At 48.6% G+C, this 22,169-nt stretch overlaps 1 protein-coding gene across 1 annotated transcript in view; it reads left to right on the top strand.

Annotated features, from left to right (window-relative positions):
* Window positions 1-22,169, top strand: part of MTHFD1L (methylenetetrahydrofolate dehydrogenase (NADP+ dependent) 1 like) — a 154,921-nt gene that overhangs the window by 110,865 nt on the left and 21,887 nt on the right. Inside the window, 2 exon segments of the mRNA XM_037520671.1 lie at window positions 145-252; window positions 2,496-2,648. Coding sequence (XP_037376568.1) covers window positions 145-252; window positions 2,496-2,648 — 261 coding nt within the window.

Below are 22,169 nucleotides of genomic sequence, written 5' to 3'. Positions count from 1 at the left end.
GGGGATCGAACCGGCACTGCAGAGGCTGCGGGCAGCTTCGCAGCCCAGCACTCAACCTCTGTGCCACCAGGGGAGGCCCAAAAATCTCACAATTCTTAAACTAGGTTAACATTAATGTGTTTGCCGTCATTTGTGTTTCTCCAGCTTCCAATTGTGGAAAAGATAAGAACCATTGCCCAGACTGTCTATGGAGCCAAAGACATCGAGCTCTCTCCCGAGGCACAATCAAAAATAGATCGCTACACACAACAGGTAAAAGGGATGCTTTGGCGGTGCAGGGGAAATCCACCTTAGCTTTGGGGAAATACTCTCCTTGACTTCAGAAGGGGTATATGTCCCAACAGCTGAACTTAACAATCTATTCGATGGTCCACAGCGATTGACCTCCTATCCTCCGCTACCATGCTGACTCTCTTAGAGTGTTCTGTTGGGAGTATATGCTTGGGTGTCATTGATTTGTGATTATGTGTATGTAATGTGCGTGTTTGTATGTCCGTGTTTGTATGTGGTGTGTGATCTCTAGTCCCTCCTGCTCAGCCAAAAACAGGGAGCATGTCCTTGACAATATCGCTGTGGTCTCAGACTTCACAATCCCATGTGGTTCATTCATTTCAGGCATCTCTCATTACCTTAAAAGCATGGTGCCAGGTTAGGCAAATAGGAGTGCAGCAAATAAAGATGGGGGTGCTTGGTGCTCTTTTTTATGTAAGTGGCTTCTTGCCTTGAGATTACGCACCAAGGTTGAAGGCTCATCCACTTCTATGTCTAGGGATGATAAAGACAAGTTGGCAAGTGGCCGTGATTCAACAATGTGAGTCTAGTCCTACAGTGACCATCTTTAATGGACTCCATGCAGTGTGTTCAGCCACCTGGACCAAAACAACCACGTGCCTCTCATGCCCCATCCAGTTTGCAGTGATAAAACCCTTCTACCACAGGAGGAGAGGGGAGAGCAGAGAGATCAGGGACACAGCACAATGGACAGTGGCGGAGGACTATGGATGGTGTGGAGTGACATGTACCTGAAGGGGGCAATCCCATACCTCTCCGTCATATACAGTGTTGTCAATCAATGTTACCTCAAATTTAAAAAAAAAATAAGAAGGAAAAAAAAAGGCACAGATCCAGGCCCTTCCAGAACTTGCTGGCAAATGAGCTTCTTTGTATGATTCATGGACTTTTATTATTGTTGCCCCCCACCTCTAAATCTTATTTATACATACATATTTGACATTTTTTAAATACTACCAATGCCAGCTATTGCCTCCCAAATTTGGTAAAATAGCCAGCAATTCATTTTTCTTAGTATGCTCTTGGGTTTACTTTAAAAAAAATAAAATAAATGTACCTCTAACATTCTGCTCATGTGCTGTGAAATAAGGTCATTTTCAGAAGGTTTTTAAACCATGATTTTTTTAGTAATGCTATTTAGGGACTAGAGTTTATTCTTATTAGCCCTTCCTTCCTGTTATACTTCATGAATTATGAGATACTGGTATATGGCCAATTGGGTTGCTGATGGTGGTGGTGGTGGTGGTTTTAATCTTCCTGCAATCCTACATCAGTTCATAGATGTTATTTCAATATTTGACTGATCACTGAAACCCACAATTCTGGGCACCATTTCCATAAAGCAATTGTGAAAATTCAGCAAGATCCTATCAGTCCATAAGAGTATTTATAACATTTCAGGAAAAGAGTACTCAGCCCCTCAATTGACAATACTATAAAGTTCTGTGGTTTTACATAAATTCAATGAGGTTTGCCTCTGAAAATTGTCTTCTTTTTATCTCATTCTAGTGAGGGGACATCCCTTAAAAGTTTCTTGTCACGTATGTAGCAGCAGTTAATTAGCACAGTCTCTCAGGGGCGCTGTGCACCCTTCATCGGAAACAGACTTCGAGGACACTGTCCTTTTTGTGAGACACCAAATGTAACTTCCTGCCCTTTCACCCCTGGAACGCTGGGTCAGACGTAGCCTTTGGTCCTTAAAAATAAGAGGCTTAAATAGTGACCTCATCTTACTTCGTATAATGTAATCGCAGATCAGATAGCCATGATTCATACAGCAACACAAAAGTGCCCTTTGCTTCCTGACGGGCCTCCAGGAATGAGGGAAACGTGACTCACGTCCTCATTACGGGCCTTTCTCTAGGTTACCTTTCAGAGTCCGGATATTAATATCCTTGGAAGTAGTTTCTCCAGCTGCTGCTGCTTCTGCTTTGCCTGGAAATAGCCACACTTTCCCCCAGACCTGCACACAGGGCTGCCATTCCCAAAGGAGAATTCTCCCAAATCAGTTATTAAGACGCCCTCACCCTGCCAGGTGCTGATCACATGAGGTTTTTGTCCCATCTTGTCAAATGAACAAGTAGCAGCAAGCACCTACTATGTGCCTGGCTCTGAGCTGCAGGGACTGGGGAGAATGCACGGGACATAGAGAAAGGAGACTGGTATTTACGCCAAAGAACACATTTGCTTTTCATTTCTTACAGGGTTTTGGAAATTTGCCCATCTGCATGGCAAAGACCCACCTGTCTCTCTCTCATGAACCTGACAAGAAAGGTGTACCCCGGGATTTCATTTTACCCATCAGCGATGTCCGGGCCAGCATCGGCGCTGGCTTCATTTACCCTTTGGTTGGAACGGTGAGTGACATTCTCCAAACACCCTACTAGTCCACGTTGTCTTCATGATCTGCCAATTCTCTGCAAATCTGGTATTGGGCAGTAGTTGCTGTTTTACTCAATACTTTTTCCACCATAAAAACACCTCTGCCATCATGGTTTAGATTGTTCTATTTTTCCATCCTGCACTCAGGAAGCTGATCCCTTCCTTAGAACAAGAAAGAATAACTTGGGAAAATTCAGTCTGCTCTTTGATAGAATGCCTTGAGGTTGCTCTTCTTGATGTTTTTTTCACATTGTTGCACTCAAAATGATAAGATTTCACTGCAGTGGGATAATGGAGGCGTCTGCTCGTGCCCGCACACTCCCACCCCCGGACTGGGGAAATCAGAGTTTCTCCCTCCACATAGGTGGGAAACCCTGCCTTGGAAAATGAGGGAATCCCATGAGTTCTCATTTTTGGCCTTGTTTCGTCGGGACTACATTGCTATGGGCTGATTATTATTTATTTCAAGTTTTCTGGGCATGAAGGGAACTAGGAAAGAGATTAAAGCTTAACAGGCTTAAAATCCATAATGATGGACTTAGTACATATTGTGCTTCGTTGTGGCCTCACAATGATGTGACGGCTTCCCTTGCTAGCCATCAGTGGCTGAAATTGACCTCCCACCTGGGCCTGTTCTTGGATTCAATTTAGAATTAAGATTCTCAATCATCGTGGCTGTTGTCGATGCTGTATGAACACAAGTCCCTCTGTCCATTTGGCCTTCCTCTCCTCTTTGACATGTGGCTGGTTAGACGATGAATGTGTGGTGCTAGAGAGGCGGCCGCAGGCTGGCTGGGTTTCCTGAAAAGCACCCTCTGCCACCATTGTCGTGTGGCATCTCCCGGCTCTGGGCCAGGACCCTCCAGTGGTCACTGCAGTGAGCTCTGGTGCCCTGTGGTCAGATCCTTCAGAGATAATGGGGTGAGGAGCCAGGAAGGAAGTGGTGCCTCACTGCTGAAATCCTGGAGGTCAGGAAGCCATCACTCTGGGTCTACTTTCTATGACAGAGAGGAAGCTGCGTGTGCATCAGGCAAACACTGAGGAGGCTGGGGTCCCCTAATAAGGGCAATATTTACTTAGACTTGACCCCAGTGTGGGCCCCGTCACAGCACGATGAAATGCTTCTAATATTTGTCACCCAGGTACAGGACATCCAAGGGGATTTCCTGCTGAGATGTCCAAGGGACGGGGTATGAGGACACTGGGGCCCAGCTCCTACAAGTGGGAAAATTCTAGCACAATGAGTCACTCTTACTATTAATCACTGGACGTGTTTATTGAGTGACTCTGAAAGACATATTCATCTATCCACTCCAGAAAGAAAACCCAAACTGAGTCCTCAGAAACCTTCCCATACTTTCACTCACTCAAGCGCTTGGAAGGGTGACCGAGATCTGACCTTCCCTCACAGGCCTTACCAGAGGCGCTAGTGAATAAAGAGGAGCACAGACCACAGTGGGCTTGAGGACAAAGGAGAACCCCCTGCCATGTGGCCTCAGGGGGCGCTCCCTCTGGCTGCCTAACTGGAGAATCCCACCATGTGCTTCCTCCTCAAACAGTCAACACTGGCTTTGGGAGATCACGCGGGGAACGCCTCCAGTTCCGCTTTTTCTCCAGAGTTTGCTATTCTTTTCCCCTCCCTCTTCACTTATAAGTCAGATTTTTCTACCACTTTAATATTCAGTTGCCCCTTTAATTGGCATTGATCATCGCAATCAAATAATGTCATTAACCTGTGCCATGCACTGGTATCCACATTCCACTCATGTCAGGACATCTGACACCTGCTGCTGCTCACAGGCCTCGGCCGTGTTTTCCATCTTGCTTCGAGGTGGCTCGTTTTTCCTTCTTAAAACAACTCTTCCTTCCTAGTACCCGCCATGTGCCTCCTCGCCTCTCTGTAGTGACTTTGTACTTCCATGTTCTTTCTCCCATTGAAAGCTACAAAATAGTATAAGATTGTTGACCAGCGTGTCACCGGGTAGCGCCTCTCCGTGTAAGTAATAGTTTGGCAAATACACATATTGGATGTGGGGAGAAAAGGGCAAAATGTTTTGAAGATTTTCCAGCTCTATATTCTATACAATAACCCTGTTATGTTTCCAGAATTCTCTCAAAACTTCAGGTTTATAAACCTGTCCAATAAGCCTCATAACTTACAAAACTTCTCCAAAATAAATCCGTGCCTCCCACCCAAAAAAATTTAGTAGTGATCTTTGTCTTGTGGTCACATTTCGTAATATACTTTAAGTTTCTATAGTTTACAAGGACAGTTTAATACCTTGGTATAAATTTCATGATATGCTATGAAAATATTAACATGTAAGCAGAGCACATGAAACGATATCATTGAGAAGCCAGTTAAATCCCACATAGAAACACAGTAAAAAGATACCAAACCACTGGCGTGGGGCCGTGATACTATGAATATTTTTTATTTATTTATTTTTTATGATAAATTTTATTTTTATATTCCCCATACAATTGCAACCCCCTTATTTTGACCCCAGTCCCTCCCCTTCTGCCCCTTACCCCCATAGAGTGTCTCTGGTTCATAGTTTTTTGTTGTTTTTGATTTTCACTTTCTTATAGTTATTCATTTTCCTGGTCCCTTATTTAAGTTTTCTAGATTCCTGCTATGAGTGAGACCATCCGGTATTTTTCTTTTTCTTTCTGGCTTATTTCGCTGAGCATGATCCCTTCCAGCTCCATCCATGTTGCTGCAAATTGCATGTGTTTATCCTTTTTGAATGCTGAGTAATATTCCATGGTGTATATGGACCACATCTTCTTGATCCAGTCATCTATTTTTGGGCATTGGGGTTGTTCCCATAGCTTAGCTATTGCAAACAGTGCTGCTATAAACATAGGGGTGCAGGTGCTCTTTGGAATTGATGTTTCTGTGTCCTTTGGGTAAATCCCTAGGAGTGGAATTGCTGGATCCTATGGAAGCTCTGTGTTTAGTAGGTCCAGAAATCTCCACACAGCTCTCCACAGTGGTTGGACCAGTTTGCACTCCCACCAGCAGTGCGGGAGAGTTCCTTTTTCTCCACACCCTCGCCAACATTTGTTGTTGCTAGTTTTTTTAATATGTGCCATTCTCACTGGTGTGAGATGGTATCTCATGGTAGTTTTGATTTGCATTTCCCTGATTACATGATGTTGAACATTTTTTCATATGTCTGTTGGCCATTTGCATTTCCTCTTCAGAGAAGTTTCTTTTTAGCTCTTCTGCCCATTTTTTGACTGGATTATTTTCTTTGTTGTTGTTGAGTCTCATCAGCTCTTTGCAGATTTTTGTGATCAGTCCTTTATCATTAGTGTTGTGTACAAAAATGTTCTCCCAGTCGGTGGGGTTTCTCTTTGTTTTTGTTATTGTCTCTTTTGCTGTGCAGAAGCTCTTTAATTTGATGTGATACTATGAATATTTTTTTTCTGTTCCTTTATTTTCGATTTCAGATGGCTGCATTACACCCAGGTCACTTTTATAACCTGAAAATGCAATCTGTAGGGAGACGAGAAGCTGAAAGTACTTGGGAGCAGGGATTGCTTAACGAGGCCCAATCAGTGGCAGGAAAGCCTTGAACAGCAGGGAGAACCTGGCCGGCGGAATCCCCTGGCCTGGCCTGTCTTAGGTGTTTCAACATCTGAAAATTTGGGGCACAGAAAAAGACAAAAGAGCTTGGCTTTTCCCTAAGAAGCACACTCCCCAGTATCTAGTTCAGTTAAATCTGTGAGCCCCGGATTCTGTTCTGCAAATACAAGGTAGTTTTTTCCCCTGTTAATTTGTCCCAGGGCCCTGCTTGCCGACTGCCTTGTGGTGGGGAGGGGTGAGGACCCCCTTCCTTCTCACAGGCGTCTCTGAAATCACAGTGCGTTGCCAAAGCAGTTGGCATGGCGAGGTGCCCGCCAGGGTGAGCTCCCAGCAGAAGCCCTTTGAAGTCAGTTTTGGGTGGAGCAACTGTTTCCCTTTGACCTCACACAGGGGCACGCCGAAGTCTGTGGACACAGAGTCTTCTGGAATAGAAAGTCTTCTTTATGGACAGGCATCGGATGTAAAATTAGAACATGAGTTTCTTCAGGGGGAGAATCTGGGCTCGAATCTTGGGGTTAAGTAGTCACTCAGCTGCATCCACAAAGGGACAAAGACATTTTTGGGTTGACACTGTGGTCAGTGGGAACTGGACCCTTTCTAGCAGCCTGTTGAGACTTAGAGAAATAAGACTCTTTGTGCTCTTGGGTCCCTGTCTGGTGAGGAGGGACAGGCAAGCTGCTGGGACACGGAGATGTTTCAGGTCCGAAGGCAGAGCTGCGTCCTCTGGCTGCAGCCCCCACCCCTGTGCCCTTCATGGGGCCCCTGGGCTCCATCTGGAGCGGGGTTCCTCGTGACTTTGTGTGTCGTGGGGATTTTCCGCCTGCTGTGGTGGGTCTGGGTTAGCCGCCTCACAGTGTGGGAGTTTGTCGGGGGGAGAAGGGACCAGAGCAAGCGCTTATTCAACATCGCGCCGTGTGGCCCCGGCTTCCACCCGGCCCTGACCCGGCCACGGCCCTGCCAGGTGCTGCTGACGCCACGGCTTGGCTTGCCTGGGGAAAGCAGGAAACTGCTGGGGTGTCCGGGAAGTCAGTGATGTCACCCGCAGCTAATGCTGGGTGGGGAGTTACTGGACGGGGCGGGAAGGGGCCCCCAAGAAGAGCGCTGCCGCCCCACCCAGCAGAGCCCTGGCCTCTTGCTCTTTCTCACGTTTCACGGGGCCCTCTCTGTGTTCCCTGCTGCTCCCTCTGCTGTTGTAAAAGAATGTCCTGAATGTGCCGTTTCCGCTGAACATGGGTCCGAATCGGGTCAGTGGAGAAGTCGGGGCGCGCTCGGGGAGGCCTTGCTGGCCAAGGTGCAACCCTGCAGACCTGGAGGCCGAGCCCAGACGCACCAGGCTCACGTTTTCCAGAGACTGCGGCCAGTCACAGAGGGGAAGGTTCATCATTCACCCCCACAGCTGCATCGTGGGCGCTCAGGCCCTAGAGCCCCTAGCACGGGCTTCCCACGAAATCCCCTGCACCCCACCAAAGGAACCAAGAAACTTTAGCTCATTTCTTTTTTAATTCTCCACCAACGGCCTTCCGCCTGCCCTGCTCCTTGGCCCCGTGCACCTGCCACCTGAGGCAGCCGGCGCCCCTCACCCCGCACGGCCCTGCCCCGCTGGCCTCACCTTCCCTGTGGCCCCGGCCCTTTCGCTCAGTTCCCGGGGAGCCTGTGGGTTTCCTGGTTCCCCACCCGGGCCGGGTCCCTCGCCCGCTGCTCCCCCCTATCTCGACATCAGAATTTCCTGCTTTCTCCCAAACACGCCGCCTCCACCCGCTTCCCTCGCGCTGATGTCCCACGCGGCCTGCTGCGCCCTGACCGCGGCTTCCTCCCCGGCCGAGCGGCGCGGGCCTGGCCGCGGGAGCGGGGCCTTCCTGTCGGCCACTCCAGGCTTAGGGGAAAGGAAGGCACGCTGCAGCCTTCCCGTTCCCAGAAAGTCTCTGCCAGATGGACGGTGACTCACGGGAACGACACTCCCTCCGCTCCGGGAGGCTATCGGGCCCGTCATCTGTTTCGGGGTCTTTCTTCTAGCCCCTGCTTCGATGCCGGCTTATCTGTCGCGTAAACATAAGCTTCCTTCAGATGAAGTTCGTCCTCCACCAGGGAAATATGTGGAGTAATAACGTGCCAGATATTTCTACTTCTGCGTTAAATTTTTAACCTGCTGTTACTAATTCCCACGAGTTGGCTCTTTCTTTCTGTCTATAAACCGAGAAGTGGGTGCATGTGCGAGTGACGATGTGCCAGGCCCCACAGTCAGCCTGCTGGTCTTCTGTGTTCTCCAGGATTGGTGAAATACCCTCTTCTGCCAACAGCTTGCTTTCTCACCATTTTACTTCAGATTCACCACATAAAGTTGGAGATCGTTTGTTTGCACTTCCATTCACACCTTCTGAGAGGCAGCTGTGAAGTCATCCAGCTCTCTTGAAGTTTCCCTTTATTTTTTGTGCCTCTTTGTTGCATTTGTAATAACGTGGTCTCTCCTTTCTACTCAGCACCATATGATCAGAGGCCTACGTCATGTTTGCAAGGGAAATTCAATTAATACAAACTAAATGCCAGCTTTCCAGAATAATGACCCAGCACCCCTCGGAGTCACTTTGTGGGTGTGGTGAGAACAGAGGAATAGAAAGTGCCGCTAGACTTACACTGCAGAAGGTAACACTTTAAAGAGAGGGGTGTAATTTTTGTGGGACATAATTGATGACATCTTGAACGCATGACGGTTCACAGCCTGAACTGTGTTTGTGTTCATTAAATTATCCACCATGCGTGAGACTAAGTGTTAACTGATAATGTAATACGCGTCACTGTAAAATATTGGCAGTGTCTTGCTTTTGGAAGAATTGGTTGTTCTTTAGTCTTTCCTGGATACCTTTGAAAATTCAACGCCTTTTATCTAGTGACTATCTCCAGATCTAATTAAATCAGGGAACAAGTATAAAGTTGTTACAGGTATTAGGGAAATAATTGGTGTTGGGTTAAATGATCAGATGAAGGGATTTGTTTGTAAAATCCCTGGAAGTCCAATGTACAGGCACATTCTAGCCTTGTCAGAACGTGCCAGGGGTGCCTGCATTAAGACTTGAGCTTGGGCTGTTTGTAGTGAAGACACCGTACTTTGCTGAGGAGACCTAGGCTGAGGTGGAAAGTTGCAGCATCCACCATGAAGTCAGGCTCCTGTTTGAGGCTCATCCGAACCCCAGAAGTCAACCATCGAACCCTGAAAGTCACCTCCATGTTCCCCCGCATCTTCTAAACTTCCTCCACTCCCTTGGTGTGTCTGTGTTTCTCCTCGGAATAATGGCCTGCTCACGCTCTAGACCTTCTTCTGGGACTGGCATTGGCAGGGTGGATCCCCGTAACCCCTACTTACACCACCCCCACCCCTCTGCATTTGTGCTGCAGCTCCAGTCTGCCTTGGTGTCTGTTCCTTCACCCAGTCACCTTGCCCTTCACCTCCCGTTACCCAGGCCTCTGCTGGGGAGCGGCTGTGTCTTCCTGTCCTTTGGCCTCTCCTCAGCTGGACGGCCGCCCGCCCCACAGAGCGCAGGCGCTGGGGTCCCGGCTCAGTTTCCAGGCTGGAAAAGCATGTCTTTTAAGGCACTGCTGGGAAAAGCCCCGGGCTCACCAGTCTCATCCGCTCCTAACTGCAGCCTCTCGGACCCAGCGCCCTTGCTTTCCCGTGGGGCCAGTGGCCAACCAGCAAGACTGAAACCAGGTCCAGATCTGTTTGCATGTGCGTGAGGCGCGGGCTCAGAGCAGACGCCCCAGCGAGCACCCGCTGGCGGCTCTGCCACTGCTGGGCCCTGTCTGCACACAATCGGCGCTGTCGCCCTCATTTCCTCCCGCGCGGTGGCAGCACGGGCGGCAGGCCCTGCCACGGCCACCGCTTCCTGCAGAGCTTAGCGCCCTCCTCCCCACGCCAGCCTGTGGGCAGCTGAGCGAGGGCAACGTGGAGCCTAGTGCTCTGAGCATATCCAGACCCCTGAGCTCTTGGCCCAAGAGTAGAGTCCAGGCACGCTGCTCTTTCCCTTCCGGTGGGTCGGTCCGTGTGTGATCATTACACCTCACGGTGGGAACGGGAGGCCGCTAAGTAAGATGTCAGCTCTGAAAAGCTAAAGGGAGCGATGTGCGCCCGAGGAGGGGGTGCGTGGGGAGCTTCAAGGAAAGCAAAGGCCTGGCAGGCTGGCTGAAGAGGTGGGCTTGAGTGACATTCCGCTCCACTCCAGGGCATGTGAACTCGTGGGCAGAGGGTCCTGGCATCAGCTTCCTGGCGGAGGGAGGAAAGACCCTCGTCACTAGAGCTCAAGGCACCCAGGACAGGGCCGATGGAGTGGACGGGGCAGGGAAGGCGGGGGTGTGGCCAGGACACCAGGGTGACTCCTGAGGACCTGCAAGGAGGGCGGGAGGGCATTGCGAGCAGGCCTGTGTCGCGGTGCTGGCGAGTGGCTGGGGAGCCCCTGGAGCAGGGTGTCGGGCTCTGTCCAGTCGTCCATTGGACACTTAGGAATTAATTTTTGCAACTCACGAGAGAGTCCAGGACTACAACTTGGGCATTCTTTCAGGTGATAACCCGTCTCTAAATTTCCTTCCAGTTCAGAATATTTTTGCATGTTTCCAAGACAAGCATGGCCCTGTCCTGCAGTGGCTACTTCACAGACAAACTAAAACATGCAGGAAAGTGCCGACGGTGCCAGGATGCAGAGGGACACCCTGGGAGGGCGCCCCTTCCCCTGAGGTGCCGTGCAGTGCAGTGGTCTGACAACCTCCCCGAAAGTGTTCTTGAGGTGCTTCCTACAAAATAGTGGTATTTATGGGGTGGAGCATTTCAGACAGAGCCCTGGGCTGGGACACTGAGGATCTTGGAGGCTGTAGTTGGGGGACTTGACCCTGCAGCAGTGGGAAGGAACCAACCGCAGGAAGCCCTTGAACAAGGGAATGGTGTAATCAGACCTTTCCAAGACCACCTGGCCTAGGTCAGGGGAACCATTTGTGGGAATGGTGGCCCTTGGGGTGTACAGGGCCACCCCGGTGCATGGTCTCCGGGCCATCCTTGACTATGCCTTTTACAAAAGAAAAGCTTCCAGCAGTTTCCTTCACCCTGGCTGTGCAAGCCCCGTTAGGGAACGGCTCTCATACTCGGTAACCAGGAGCCTCAGGACTGTCAAGCTGAAGGCTGGGTCAGGACACACGGGTCTTTCTTCACTGCCGGCTCCTGGAAGAGCTGGTAAAATAAGCCTCCAGGTCTGTTTAATCAATAAGCCTCAATGATTTGGTTCCTAAACGGGCTGTTATTTGCTACAGGTCTAGGCCTTTAAAGTTGTTTCAAACTACATCACACACATAAAGACCATTGTCCTGCAAATAAGTCATCCCTTCTCTCGTGGAGATGCCATGTTTTTCTTGTCTGACTTGCACAAATACTTTCAATCCATTGGAGTCTTCTGCTTCCTCTTGCTAACTGCTCTGCCATGGTGATTGTTAGTCTGCTGCGACCAGGGAGCTGGGTCTCCTTTCTCTTCTCTGCCTTCCTTCCCCTGTTTAATGGCATGGGTGAGGCTGCTTCCAAGAAGCAAAGAGTTAACTTGTCATTAAGGCTATAAAATCACAATGTGCACAAAGTTCTCCTTTGGAAGTGTAAATCCCCACTACTGCTGACAGTAAGAGGCACTTTTTTTACTTTTGGCCTGAAAATACTTACACCACAGATCGGCTTTAAGGGGGCAGTGAGGTTCCAGGGTCCAGGGGTTGTTGGCCTTTCCTCCCAGTTATCCAGATGAATTCAGCAGATAAGTTATTTGTGATCCTTTATGCCATTTAAAAACAATTTGCTTAAAATACTTTGCATGGATAAAAATCATCAGAGGCAGCTATAGGTTTTTTATTTGTAGTAACCATAACTGTCTTTTTTTCTTGTGGCTGTTTTGACAGCTGGAGGTTGTTATTTTCACTCAGATAAATTTGTCATTAAGAATGGAATGCACCCCTTTGGGAGATGAAAAAGTTTTGACAGGGAGAGAGAAGAGATACCCCGAGCCCCCTAACAATGGGATTCCAATAGGAGATCCGTTTGGCTTCTATGAAGCACATTTAGTTTTCATTTGCGGCTATAAATTGGAACCTTATATCTTTCTTTGGAGGAGGAAGTATTTCAGACAGAAAAAGAATGGTTGTCCCAACCACATCAGTGCAACAGAACTGAAACTTTCAGGAAGAATGATAATACTGAGTTTATGAGTTAGAACTTCAGACAGATTTCTTCTTTTATTTAGACGGTAAATAGTTAATGGTACATGGAAACCCCGATGGGGAATCTCTTTGGCACCCCCCAAAAAAACCCATATGCCCATAAATCCTTCCCTAGCACTTCTTTGTGATGGCAAATTCTAGCTGAGGACAGTGATGGAGTTCCAGTTCATCTCAAGTGCACGGTCTACTTTGCATCTGAGCTGCCAGCTGCCCTCCTTCCTGTGTCATCAGCACACAGACACCACCCTCTGCATTGACTTTAAAAACAGAAACTCTGCCTGCAAATATCCAGGAAGTTTTCGTAGATCTTTGATTGTAATCTTTTTCCCCCTGTGTCTTGTCTCTGAGCACAGGAGTAAAAAAAGTGACCCTTTCGGTGACCATTTAATTAGAGAGAGTGGCTTCAAATTATCTACTCTAAAGCTAATATCATTATGTGAGTAGATGGTGTCCAAGACCTTGTTACTTAATAACCATTCATTCCATGAAGCCTCTAAAATTTTCGTAACTCAGGGTCACTTTTGGTTTTTCTAGTTGGTTAGCTAAAAGCTATGTATGTTGCTCAAAAAGTAAACTTTTCATTTCATTTCGACAAGTTGTAATTTTTCTGTGACTTTTTCACATCGAAACTCTTGCTTTGGGAGTTTTGTCAGACAGAATAGCACCCCCCACTTTTTACGGCCTGGATCTGCTAGTTTCCGTCACCCGTTGTTAATGTGCTTAAAGCAGGTCCAGAACCATTTTCGGGAAAAATCCTGACCCCTCTCTCTTTGAGAGGGGCTGGTCATCTCTGTAGGTAAGAGATTTGATTTGGTTCCTCAGTTTCACAAAAATACTGTTAGCCTTGCCAGCCCACTGTTTGGCTGACTGGGCACAGGAACAGTCAGCGTGATGGAAAAGACACCAGGCCAGCCCTGAGATTAGACCTGGGACCCTTGGCTGCCCAGCTTTTTATCAGCGGCATTAGGAATGGAGCGTCTGGAGCACTAGCTGAAGACTGTGCAGGCGATTCCTCTGGATCAGTGTCCTCTTGGAGGCACTGGTGGGCAAGGAACAGCTTTACCCTCGTGTGACTGCCGGACCCCGTCCGCTTACCTGGGGTGCCAGAGCAGGGTCCTCTGTTTCCGTTCCCCCATCACGTGAGCCATCCTGGGAGTGTGGGGCCCCAGCCGAGGCATCTCTGAGTGCCCAGACTTTGGCACGCAGTAGATTCTTTATGGAACAAACACCTTCCACTCCTCTGACAATGAAGTTTGGGGTGTTTTTTTCCCCTTTGCTTTTTCTGTGCTGCTTTTTCTGTGCTGCTTTCCCGCGGGAATGAAATGCTTTTTCCACATGAACAAGGCACATCCTAGGACTGAGCATCTTCCCCTTTTTGCTTTGTTTGCCAAGAAGTTCTGAAATGAGTGACCAGCTCAGCTGATCATTGTTGGACGGCTGCCCCGCATGCCCACTCGGTAACCCCGGCCATTCAGCTCAGCCGTTCAGGTCTGCCCTGACCCTGATTCCTGTCAGTCTGACTTTCACATGCTAGTATAAGACAAGCCTCTTCAAGTTGTTTGCTGAAAACCCCCATCTCCTAGAACAAACAAGGAGCCCAAATATATATTTTATTTTAGTTATTTTTTTATCTTCTTGCATCCTGGGTCATCTTTCTATAGCCATCCTTTCCTTAGGCGCGACCCTCCCACCAATAACCCACCCAAGTAGCTCCGCCCGGCTCCCCGTGCCTCACCCCTGCTCCTATCACTCCCCCTCCCTGCTGCAAGATGTGGCTCAAGGGTCGGCCCCAGGCCTTGTCTTTTTCCTGGAAGCTTGTCCTTTTCCCGGGCGAGGACCTGGGTCCCTGGACCGCAGCAGACCAGGCTGTCAGATCCCTGAGCAGCAGGGGAGCAGGCAGCAAGGCAGAGCCATTCAGCGCCTCTTGTGGGGCAGGTGTGGGGTGGTTTTCCGGACTCCTTGATTTGGGAGCTTCCTCCGGCGTAGGAGACTGTCCCGTTTTCTCCAGACCAGGCTGGTCTCTGGGGTCCATGCGTCCTCATTCACACCAATGGTCCTGTCCATCTGGCGACTGTCACATCCTGCTCTTCTGAGTCTTGCAATTCCAGCTCTGGGAACCCTGCTCCCCACCAGTGTCAGGAGAGAAGCTCCCCATGGGGACAGGCCCCGGCAGTGGTCGGCCCAGCCCCTCTCATCGCCTTTCCTGGTTTCCAGTCCTGCCCCGAAGGAGCCCACATACAAATGATACCACCCCAGAATGCTCCAAGAGTTAAGAGACCTAGAATTTCTGAACATATGTGCATTTATGTGCACACACGCATGCGCGCATGCACATACACGCACACGTATCCCTTATCTTTCTCAACTAAAACCCTCCAGAGAACCATCTTCCTTTTGAGGAAAACAGTACACAGAATCCTTGTTTTCATTCCCATTCAGAGACAACCATGCTTGTTTATTAAGGGTTTGGTTTTTGACTTCTTGTTTCATTTCTGTACTCACTGTAAGCCAATTCACCACACTGGTGTTTTAATGAAATATAAATCACTTCACAGAGAGAGCCAAGACAAGCACGTGTGTCCTGTACTGCTTCACCCAGAGGGAGTCAGGGCCAGCATGGGGCTCGCGGTAGAGCAGGAAGTGTGGGGGTACTGATAGTCACTGTTGCGTTGGGGCCTTTGTCCTGTGGGGACAGCGTCTGATCCTACAGAAGGCATTGCAGAAATGTGTATTTGGCTTGCTTGCTTTTAAAGGTGACCTATGAGCTGATGGTCAGTAAGAATCATTAAATCCATCAGACAGGGCCTCCCCAGAGGTGCAGGGGTTAAAGACACAGCACTATCAAGCCATTGCAAGCCACTGCAGCATGAGTTAGATCCCTAGCTGGCCAGGGAGCTACCCACATGGCACAGCAGACCTTTCCTGAATCCCCGCTGCTTCCCTCAGCAGTGGATTTCAGTAGATGCACCTGTTCTGCTCCCAACTCTGTCTCTGGGGAATCCTCTCACCCCCCGCACCTCTGGTTTACACCCCAGTTCTTGTATGCATAAATAAATTAATCTTTTTGAAAAATCCATCAGACATTTGTAAATTCTAGTGTGGTAGGTGGCAGTTAACCTCCAGAAGCCCGTTCAATCCCCAAGGTGGAGCTCTATACTGAAAACTATGGGTGGTAGGGGTAGGGGTGTTTGCCCCAGTGAGAAGGGGGAGCTACGGCTTGTGCACACCCCCACACCCTCCGAGGCTGCAGGGTGCCCCAGCCCCTTCTTTCCAAGGCTCTATAATGGGCTCTGCAGGGCTGGACCTGGTCTGGCCCGGCAGATGCTGTGGACCAAAGGATGCTTTTTTATTATTTTATCCTATTTATAGCCTCTTGCCAGTATCATGCATTTCACAAAGCTTCTGAAAGATTTTATTTTATTTTTACGATGAGCAGTGAGACAGCATCCCAGGGAAGGGCACTGCGGTGCGGTGGTGAGCACGCCGGACCAGGAATTGGGACACCTGACCTCAGCGCGCTGCCCCTGCCACAGGGCAGCCCTTCCGCTCCCCCCAGGAAGGTGACCTTCGTCCCTTCCACCCCCAAGCGAGCGTCTGTAGGTCTAAACTGAATGTCCATTGGTGCTTTTATAAACTCAGAATATAAAATTAGAGATTTTTTTTTTTTTAATGAGGAATGACAATTACCAAAGGATGAAAATGCTATAGAGGCTGTTGGGTACTTGCCTAAGTGTAAAGACTCTGCTCTTCTCATTTTGTTAATTAAGTTTTATTCCTGAAAACAATTAGAAGTATTAAGCTGCGCTTCCCTGAACCATTTCTCAAGTGGACCTGACATTTAAAACCCTCCGTGGGGGCCTTGGCTGGCTGTGGGTGCGTATAGGTCATCCATGAGCTTAAAGAAGGGCTCCTCCTCTGTAGATTACAGAAGGCTTCGGGGAGTCATCGACATTATTTACGAGTAAGTCGATGCTTCCAGTGGACCTTGGCTTTGCTCGCTTCCAGGCTCCGTTCCTTCATGTAATGTAGGGCGGGAACGGTGGAGACTTGGAGCAGGACATTCAGGACGTAAGTGAAGGGCAGACCCCACCGAGGTCAGCAAGCGGACATCTCTGAGATAAATGGCACTGGGTTTGTGGGAAGCGATGCAGAAAAAAATCTGCTAAAAACAACTCACTGCGTATTTACATAGTAAGAGTGAAATGCATTGCCTGGCGTGGGTGGGCACAGCCGGAGACACGGGCCCGCTGGGGTTGGTGGGGGAGCCCTGGAGGAGGAGGCTGTGCTGTGTCACCAGCGGAGCCCAGTCTCCTTGGAAATGACTAATCCTCTTCCTGTCCATACGCTGTGGCTCCTCGGGCCAAAGTGGCGTGTCATTTGGCTGTGCTGGCTCACCGAAGGCCTCTCCAGGCGACCCTACAAATGCCTCATTTCTGATTCACTCATTGAATATTTATTGAAAGTGCTGTGGGGTAGGTCATGAGACAAGGCAAACAACATGAAAGACCTGGGCCTTGCCCGTGGCTAGTGAGGACCACGAAATAAATAGCCAGGTGATGAGACAGCTGAGTGCTCCGGGGCCACAGCAGCATGTCACCCACGGGCTGGCAGGCTTAGGGAGGTCAGGCCAGGCTGGGGTTGCCCAAGCCGGAGTGAAGGTGAGAACAGGTGAGCCAGGTGACACGGGACGGGAAAGTGGAAATAGAAAGCATCAAGGGGTGAGAGCCTTGCTGAAGTCCTGCCCCACAGTGACCTGGAAGATGGGGAGTAATGGGAGCCGTTTTCCTCGCGGGAAGGCGAGGGCTTGAGGGTCAAGCTGAAGAGTCAGAACTGTGTTCTGCAGGCGGGGGAGGGGTGGGGAGTGTAATCAGAATGGCATCGTAAGTATGTTCATAGTTTGAAAAGATTAAGGCAGCAGTCTGCAGGACTAGGGGAGCGCAGAGACTGGTGCACGAAGGCCTAATGGGGAGGCAGTGGTAGTTATGAAGGCAAGAAATACAGAAACCGAGGCTGAAGCGGACGCAGTGGCAGTGAGAGGAGGAGACGGGCATGAGATGTCCTGGGGCCAAATGAACTGGACTCGGGGAACAGGAGCGAAGAGAAAATTCAAGTATGGTTCTGACTTGTCCTGCTCCTGGATTGGATGGTTATTTCCTTAAATAAGCAATAAAAGAAGGAAAAGCGGGCCTCTGTGGTGGCGCAAAGGGTTAAGATGCAACCTATGAAGCCATCTGCAGCTTCTGCAGCATGAGTTTGATCCCTGGTCAGGGAGCTGATCCATACATAGCTCAGCAGACTTCTCCTGTCTCACCTGCTGCTCCCCTCAGCAGTGTATTTCAGTCAGTCTGCCTGTTCTGTTCCCCACTCTGTCTCTGGTAAATCCTCTCACCCCCCTGCACCTCTGGCCTGTACCCCAGCTCTTGTATGCATAAATAAGTAAAATCTTCTTTAAAAAAAAAAGGGGAAGGAAAAGCAATTTTAGGAGGAAGATTGTGTTAGGGAAACCCGAGACCACCCCCAGGTTCAGTGATTTGCTAGAGGGGCTCACAGGCTGTGCACATAGTCATGTGTTACTTATGTTCTAAGGCCAGGAAAGAAATATATACAACCTGTATATTAGGAGTTTATTAGGGTCAAAAGTTGGCAAGGTGACCACTTGGACATGGGCAATGAAAATAAGTCAAACTCAAAGCAAGTACTTGCTTAAAGCTAAGGTAAAATGGAACTTAAACTATCAGTACTTACTCATTGTTGCTTGTCACTTTCTGGTGTGGCCTTCAGCTTGGATGGAAGAGTAGTAGAAAGCAGCATGGCTTGTCCTAGAAGACATCCTTTTAGCTCAACTCCTGTCACTTGGCTTTGGCCTTCGAAGTTACTTTGGTGCCTAAAGAAGTAACCAGCAGGGCCTCCCTGGTGGCACAGCAGTTGAGCGCTGGGTTGCGAAGCTGCCCGCGACCTCTGCAGCGCCGGTTCAATCCCCGGCTGCTCCCCGGCCACCGGAGGAGGGTCCCACATGGCGCGCAGACCTCTCCTGCCGCCCGCTGCTCCCCTCAGCAGTGTACTTCGGTCCTTGTGCCTGCTCTGCTCCCCGCTCTGGCTCTGGTGAATTCTCTCACCCTCCCGCACCTCTGACTGTACCCAGTGCATGTATTAAACAAACAAACAAATTAATAAATAAATAAACATGCCTCTTTAAAAAAAAAAAAGAAGTAACCAGCATTTTTATGGATAGTTGGGTGTATTTAAATGTGTTTGCTGCTTTTTGTATGCTTATTAACAGGCAATTTTGCTTGTTGTAATTTGTCTTGGGATATCTCTGAAATATGTGCAAAGTCAAACTTAATGGCTGAGTGTAGATTTTAAAATGAGTCACTATTCCCATGGTGGTGCGGTCTCAAAATATATGTTAAAAAAGAAACAAAGTATTTCTCTCTCGAATCTTTATTCCTATCGCAGTTTCATTTACTGCTTCATTTGTCATCTAAACAGTCTTTGTTCTTTCGGCTTTCAAACATGATTAATTGGAGTTGTGCAGCATAGCATAGGAAAAAGACTGAATATTTTGTAAGATGAGTAATCTAGTTAAACGCCCATCTTTCTTTTCTTTTATACTTTAGCAACAAATATGTCTTATGCAGATGTAAGGGCAGTTTGCTTATTTCCTTGTTGACATTTTCATGCTTTTAGCACACCATTTTCCTTTCCATTAAGCTGGCCAAAAATAATATTGACAAATGCATGAAGCCTTCCATCTGATGCCTTGCAAACTTATGCAAATATATCTAGATGTGGAGTGAATAGAATAATTTAACATCCGAATGTCGGGAATGGGCAGGGGAAATAATACCAGCTGTTGAGCTGTCTTCTCTGGCCTCAAGTCAAAAGTCAGTGAAGTATCTGAAAGTGCACCTTTATGTAACACCAAAGATCTGAATCGTGTTCCAGGTTTTCTTTTCCAAAAGTTCAGTCATTTAAATAAAGGGAAATGTAATATTGAGAGCTGCTGCAGGGACTGGTGAGCATTTCTGGGAGGGTTCGTTTTCAGTCCATGCTACTTAGAATTTTAAAACTATTTGGTGTATCTTTGTTTTGAATCCTTCCGTTGGGACTGGACCACTCCTGGATGAACTCACAGATGGAGAGCTTCTCAAAATACATAATCAAATTGTTTGTCTCAAAAAATATACTGTTTTAAAGTCCTGAAAAATAAAAAATGGGGGGAAAGTTAGTATTTGGCAAAAATAGCCCATTTGAGGAGTTGCCACTTAAAAACTGATTTCACTGATAGAGGTTGCTTCCAAAGAAATTCACTTTGTATGTCAAAAATCTAAAGTTTCCTCTTTGTGCCATTTTTTTAAATGCCTGATAAGTCCCTTGACGTACTAAATTCACTTATTGAAAATAGGGGTTTTTTCCAATTTAGTGAAGATTAGTTTAATTCTCACCGTTGATCTAAAAAAAAAAAAAAAGCCTCTTAAAATGTTAAACCAAATCATAGCCTATGGTTCAAGGCAGCAATGTTTGCTGATCTTGAAACGAGTGCCACTATTCTTAAATGCCCCCAGCGGTGTGCCTCTGACTGATTTCATTTAGGAGCATCTGAAATGCCTTCCAGGCTAATGGCCAGGAGGACCTGGTTGCAAAGCAAACACTTTTCAGGCAAGCGAGTAAGTGTATACCTGAGTGTTTCTGTCTTTTTGTTTGTTTGTTTTTGTGAAGAAGAACTGGGGTATAGGCCAGAGGTGCAGGGAATGGGGGGGGTGAAGGGACTCATCGGAGATAGAGCGGGGAGCTGAGCAGGCAGATCTACTGAAATCCACTGCTGAGGGGAGTAGCCGGGAGACAGGAGAGGTCTGCTCTGCCATGTGGGTTAGTCCCTTGGCTGAGAATCAAACTCAGGCTGTAGCGATAGTGCTGAGACTTAACCCCTAGGCCTCCAGAGAGACCCGACCTGTGCTTTTCTACCAGGTGGGAAGGAACCGCCTTTGCATTCCTCCCGAGTGCCTCCACCTCCCCTAGCTGCTGAGCTGTCCTCCTGCCTCCCTCAGGGGCGTCACCAGCGCCGCCCCATCTCCAGGCTGAAGGCCCTGGTGAACAGCTGTGGCCGCCCCATCTCCAGCCAGCCAGTGGGGCCTGGTGCTCACTGTGAACTCTATTTTGGTTGCAAGTAAGAGAAACACAACTCAGACTTAAGCAACAAAGAGGAAATGAATTGACCCAGATAACAAGAAAGTTCTGGGGTTGCCTGGTTTTGCCACAGCTCGGTTGATGCCTCAGTTGACCTCAGCTGTCCATTTGTCAGCCCTGCCTCCCTTGAAGCAGTGGCCTCTGTCTCACTGAGTAACCTCCTTTATGTTCACAGTCCCAGAGGAAGAGGAGCCTCCTCTCCCCTCTCTGTAAATACATTCAGGTGTCCCTGACAGACCTGCTGGCCTCATGTCCCAGCCCTGCCCTGTCACTGTGGCTGCCGGGGGTGACTATCACTGCCCATCCTGCGGATGAGGCAGGGCTCACCCCCTGCACCAGACGAAGTGGCTCCTTGGATCACGAAGAGCCCAGACAAGGGACTGGTCAGGCAGGACCCCAGAGCTGCTGCTCAGGCTGCGTCTGGTCTGTACAGTAAATAAATCCAGTGTTGGGCTTCCCTGGTGGCGCAGCAGTTGAGTGCTGGGTTGCGAAGCTGCCGGCACCGGTTCGATCCCCATCTGCTCCCCGGCCACCGGAGGAGGGTCCCACATGGCGCGCAGACCTCTCCTGCCGCCCGCTGCTCCCCTCAGCAGTGTCCTTCGGTCCTTCTGCCTGCTCTGCTCTCCGCTCTGGCTCTGGTGAATTCTCTCACCCTTCCGCGCTTCTGACTGTTCCCAGTGCTTGTATAAATAAATAAAAATAAATCTTTAAAAAAAATAATAAAAATAAATCCAGTGTTGCGTCACTAAAGCAGCTATTTGTGTAATTGCAGGTAGAGGTTGGCAGGTATGAAAAAGTCCTTTCAATCCATAATTCCTCCTTTTCGTGATGTGTTTTCATGTTAAATAGGTCCTGCCCCCTGTACATTCATTTTCTACTTCAGAAAGAAACCTTATACTCGTTGAAGTTACATATAGCATTGGGTTTTTAAAAATGATGCTTTGACTTAACAAGAATCCCAGGAAAAGTGAGTTGTTAGTCTGCTGCTGGCCCTTCCCCTGACTCAAGGTCGGAGTATATCCTCGTGTGGCCGAGTCTCCACCCCACCCCAGCCACTGTGCTCTCAAACTTAGTTTTTCATCTCATTCCCACAGAATTCCTACCGTCATTCACCTTAATTCCTTTTCTGTTCCTCTCAAAAAGCAGTGTAGGTAGGTTGTTGTAATCCATACAGTGAACATTAAAAGCGTAATGATTTGAGGGCCTCCCTGGTGATGCAAGGGGTTAAGTCTCAGCGCAATCAAGCTATTGCCAGCCACTGTGGCATGAGTTTGATCCCCGGCCAGGGAGCTGACACATAGGGTGTTGCAGACCTCTCCTGTCTCGCCCGCTGCTCCCCTCAGTAGTGTACTTCAGTCAGGCTACCTGTTCTGTTCCCCACTCTGTCTCTGGTGAATCCTCTCATCCCCACACCTCTGGCCTGTACCCCAGTTCTTCTATGCATAAACAAATAAATCTTTTTAAAAAATAAACAGCATAA

The sequence above is a fragment of the Talpa occidentalis genome, unplaced genomic scaffold, assembly GCF_014898055.3.
Source record: "Talpa occidentalis isolate TD23 unplaced genomic scaffold, MPIMG_talOcc4v2.1 talOcc4.2, whole genome shotgun sequence".
NCBI classification, from domain to species: domain Eukaryota; kingdom Metazoa; phylum Chordata; class Mammalia; order Eulipotyphla; family Talpidae; genus Talpa; species Talpa occidentalis.
This window is presented reverse-complemented; position numbering and strand designations above follow the sequence as displayed.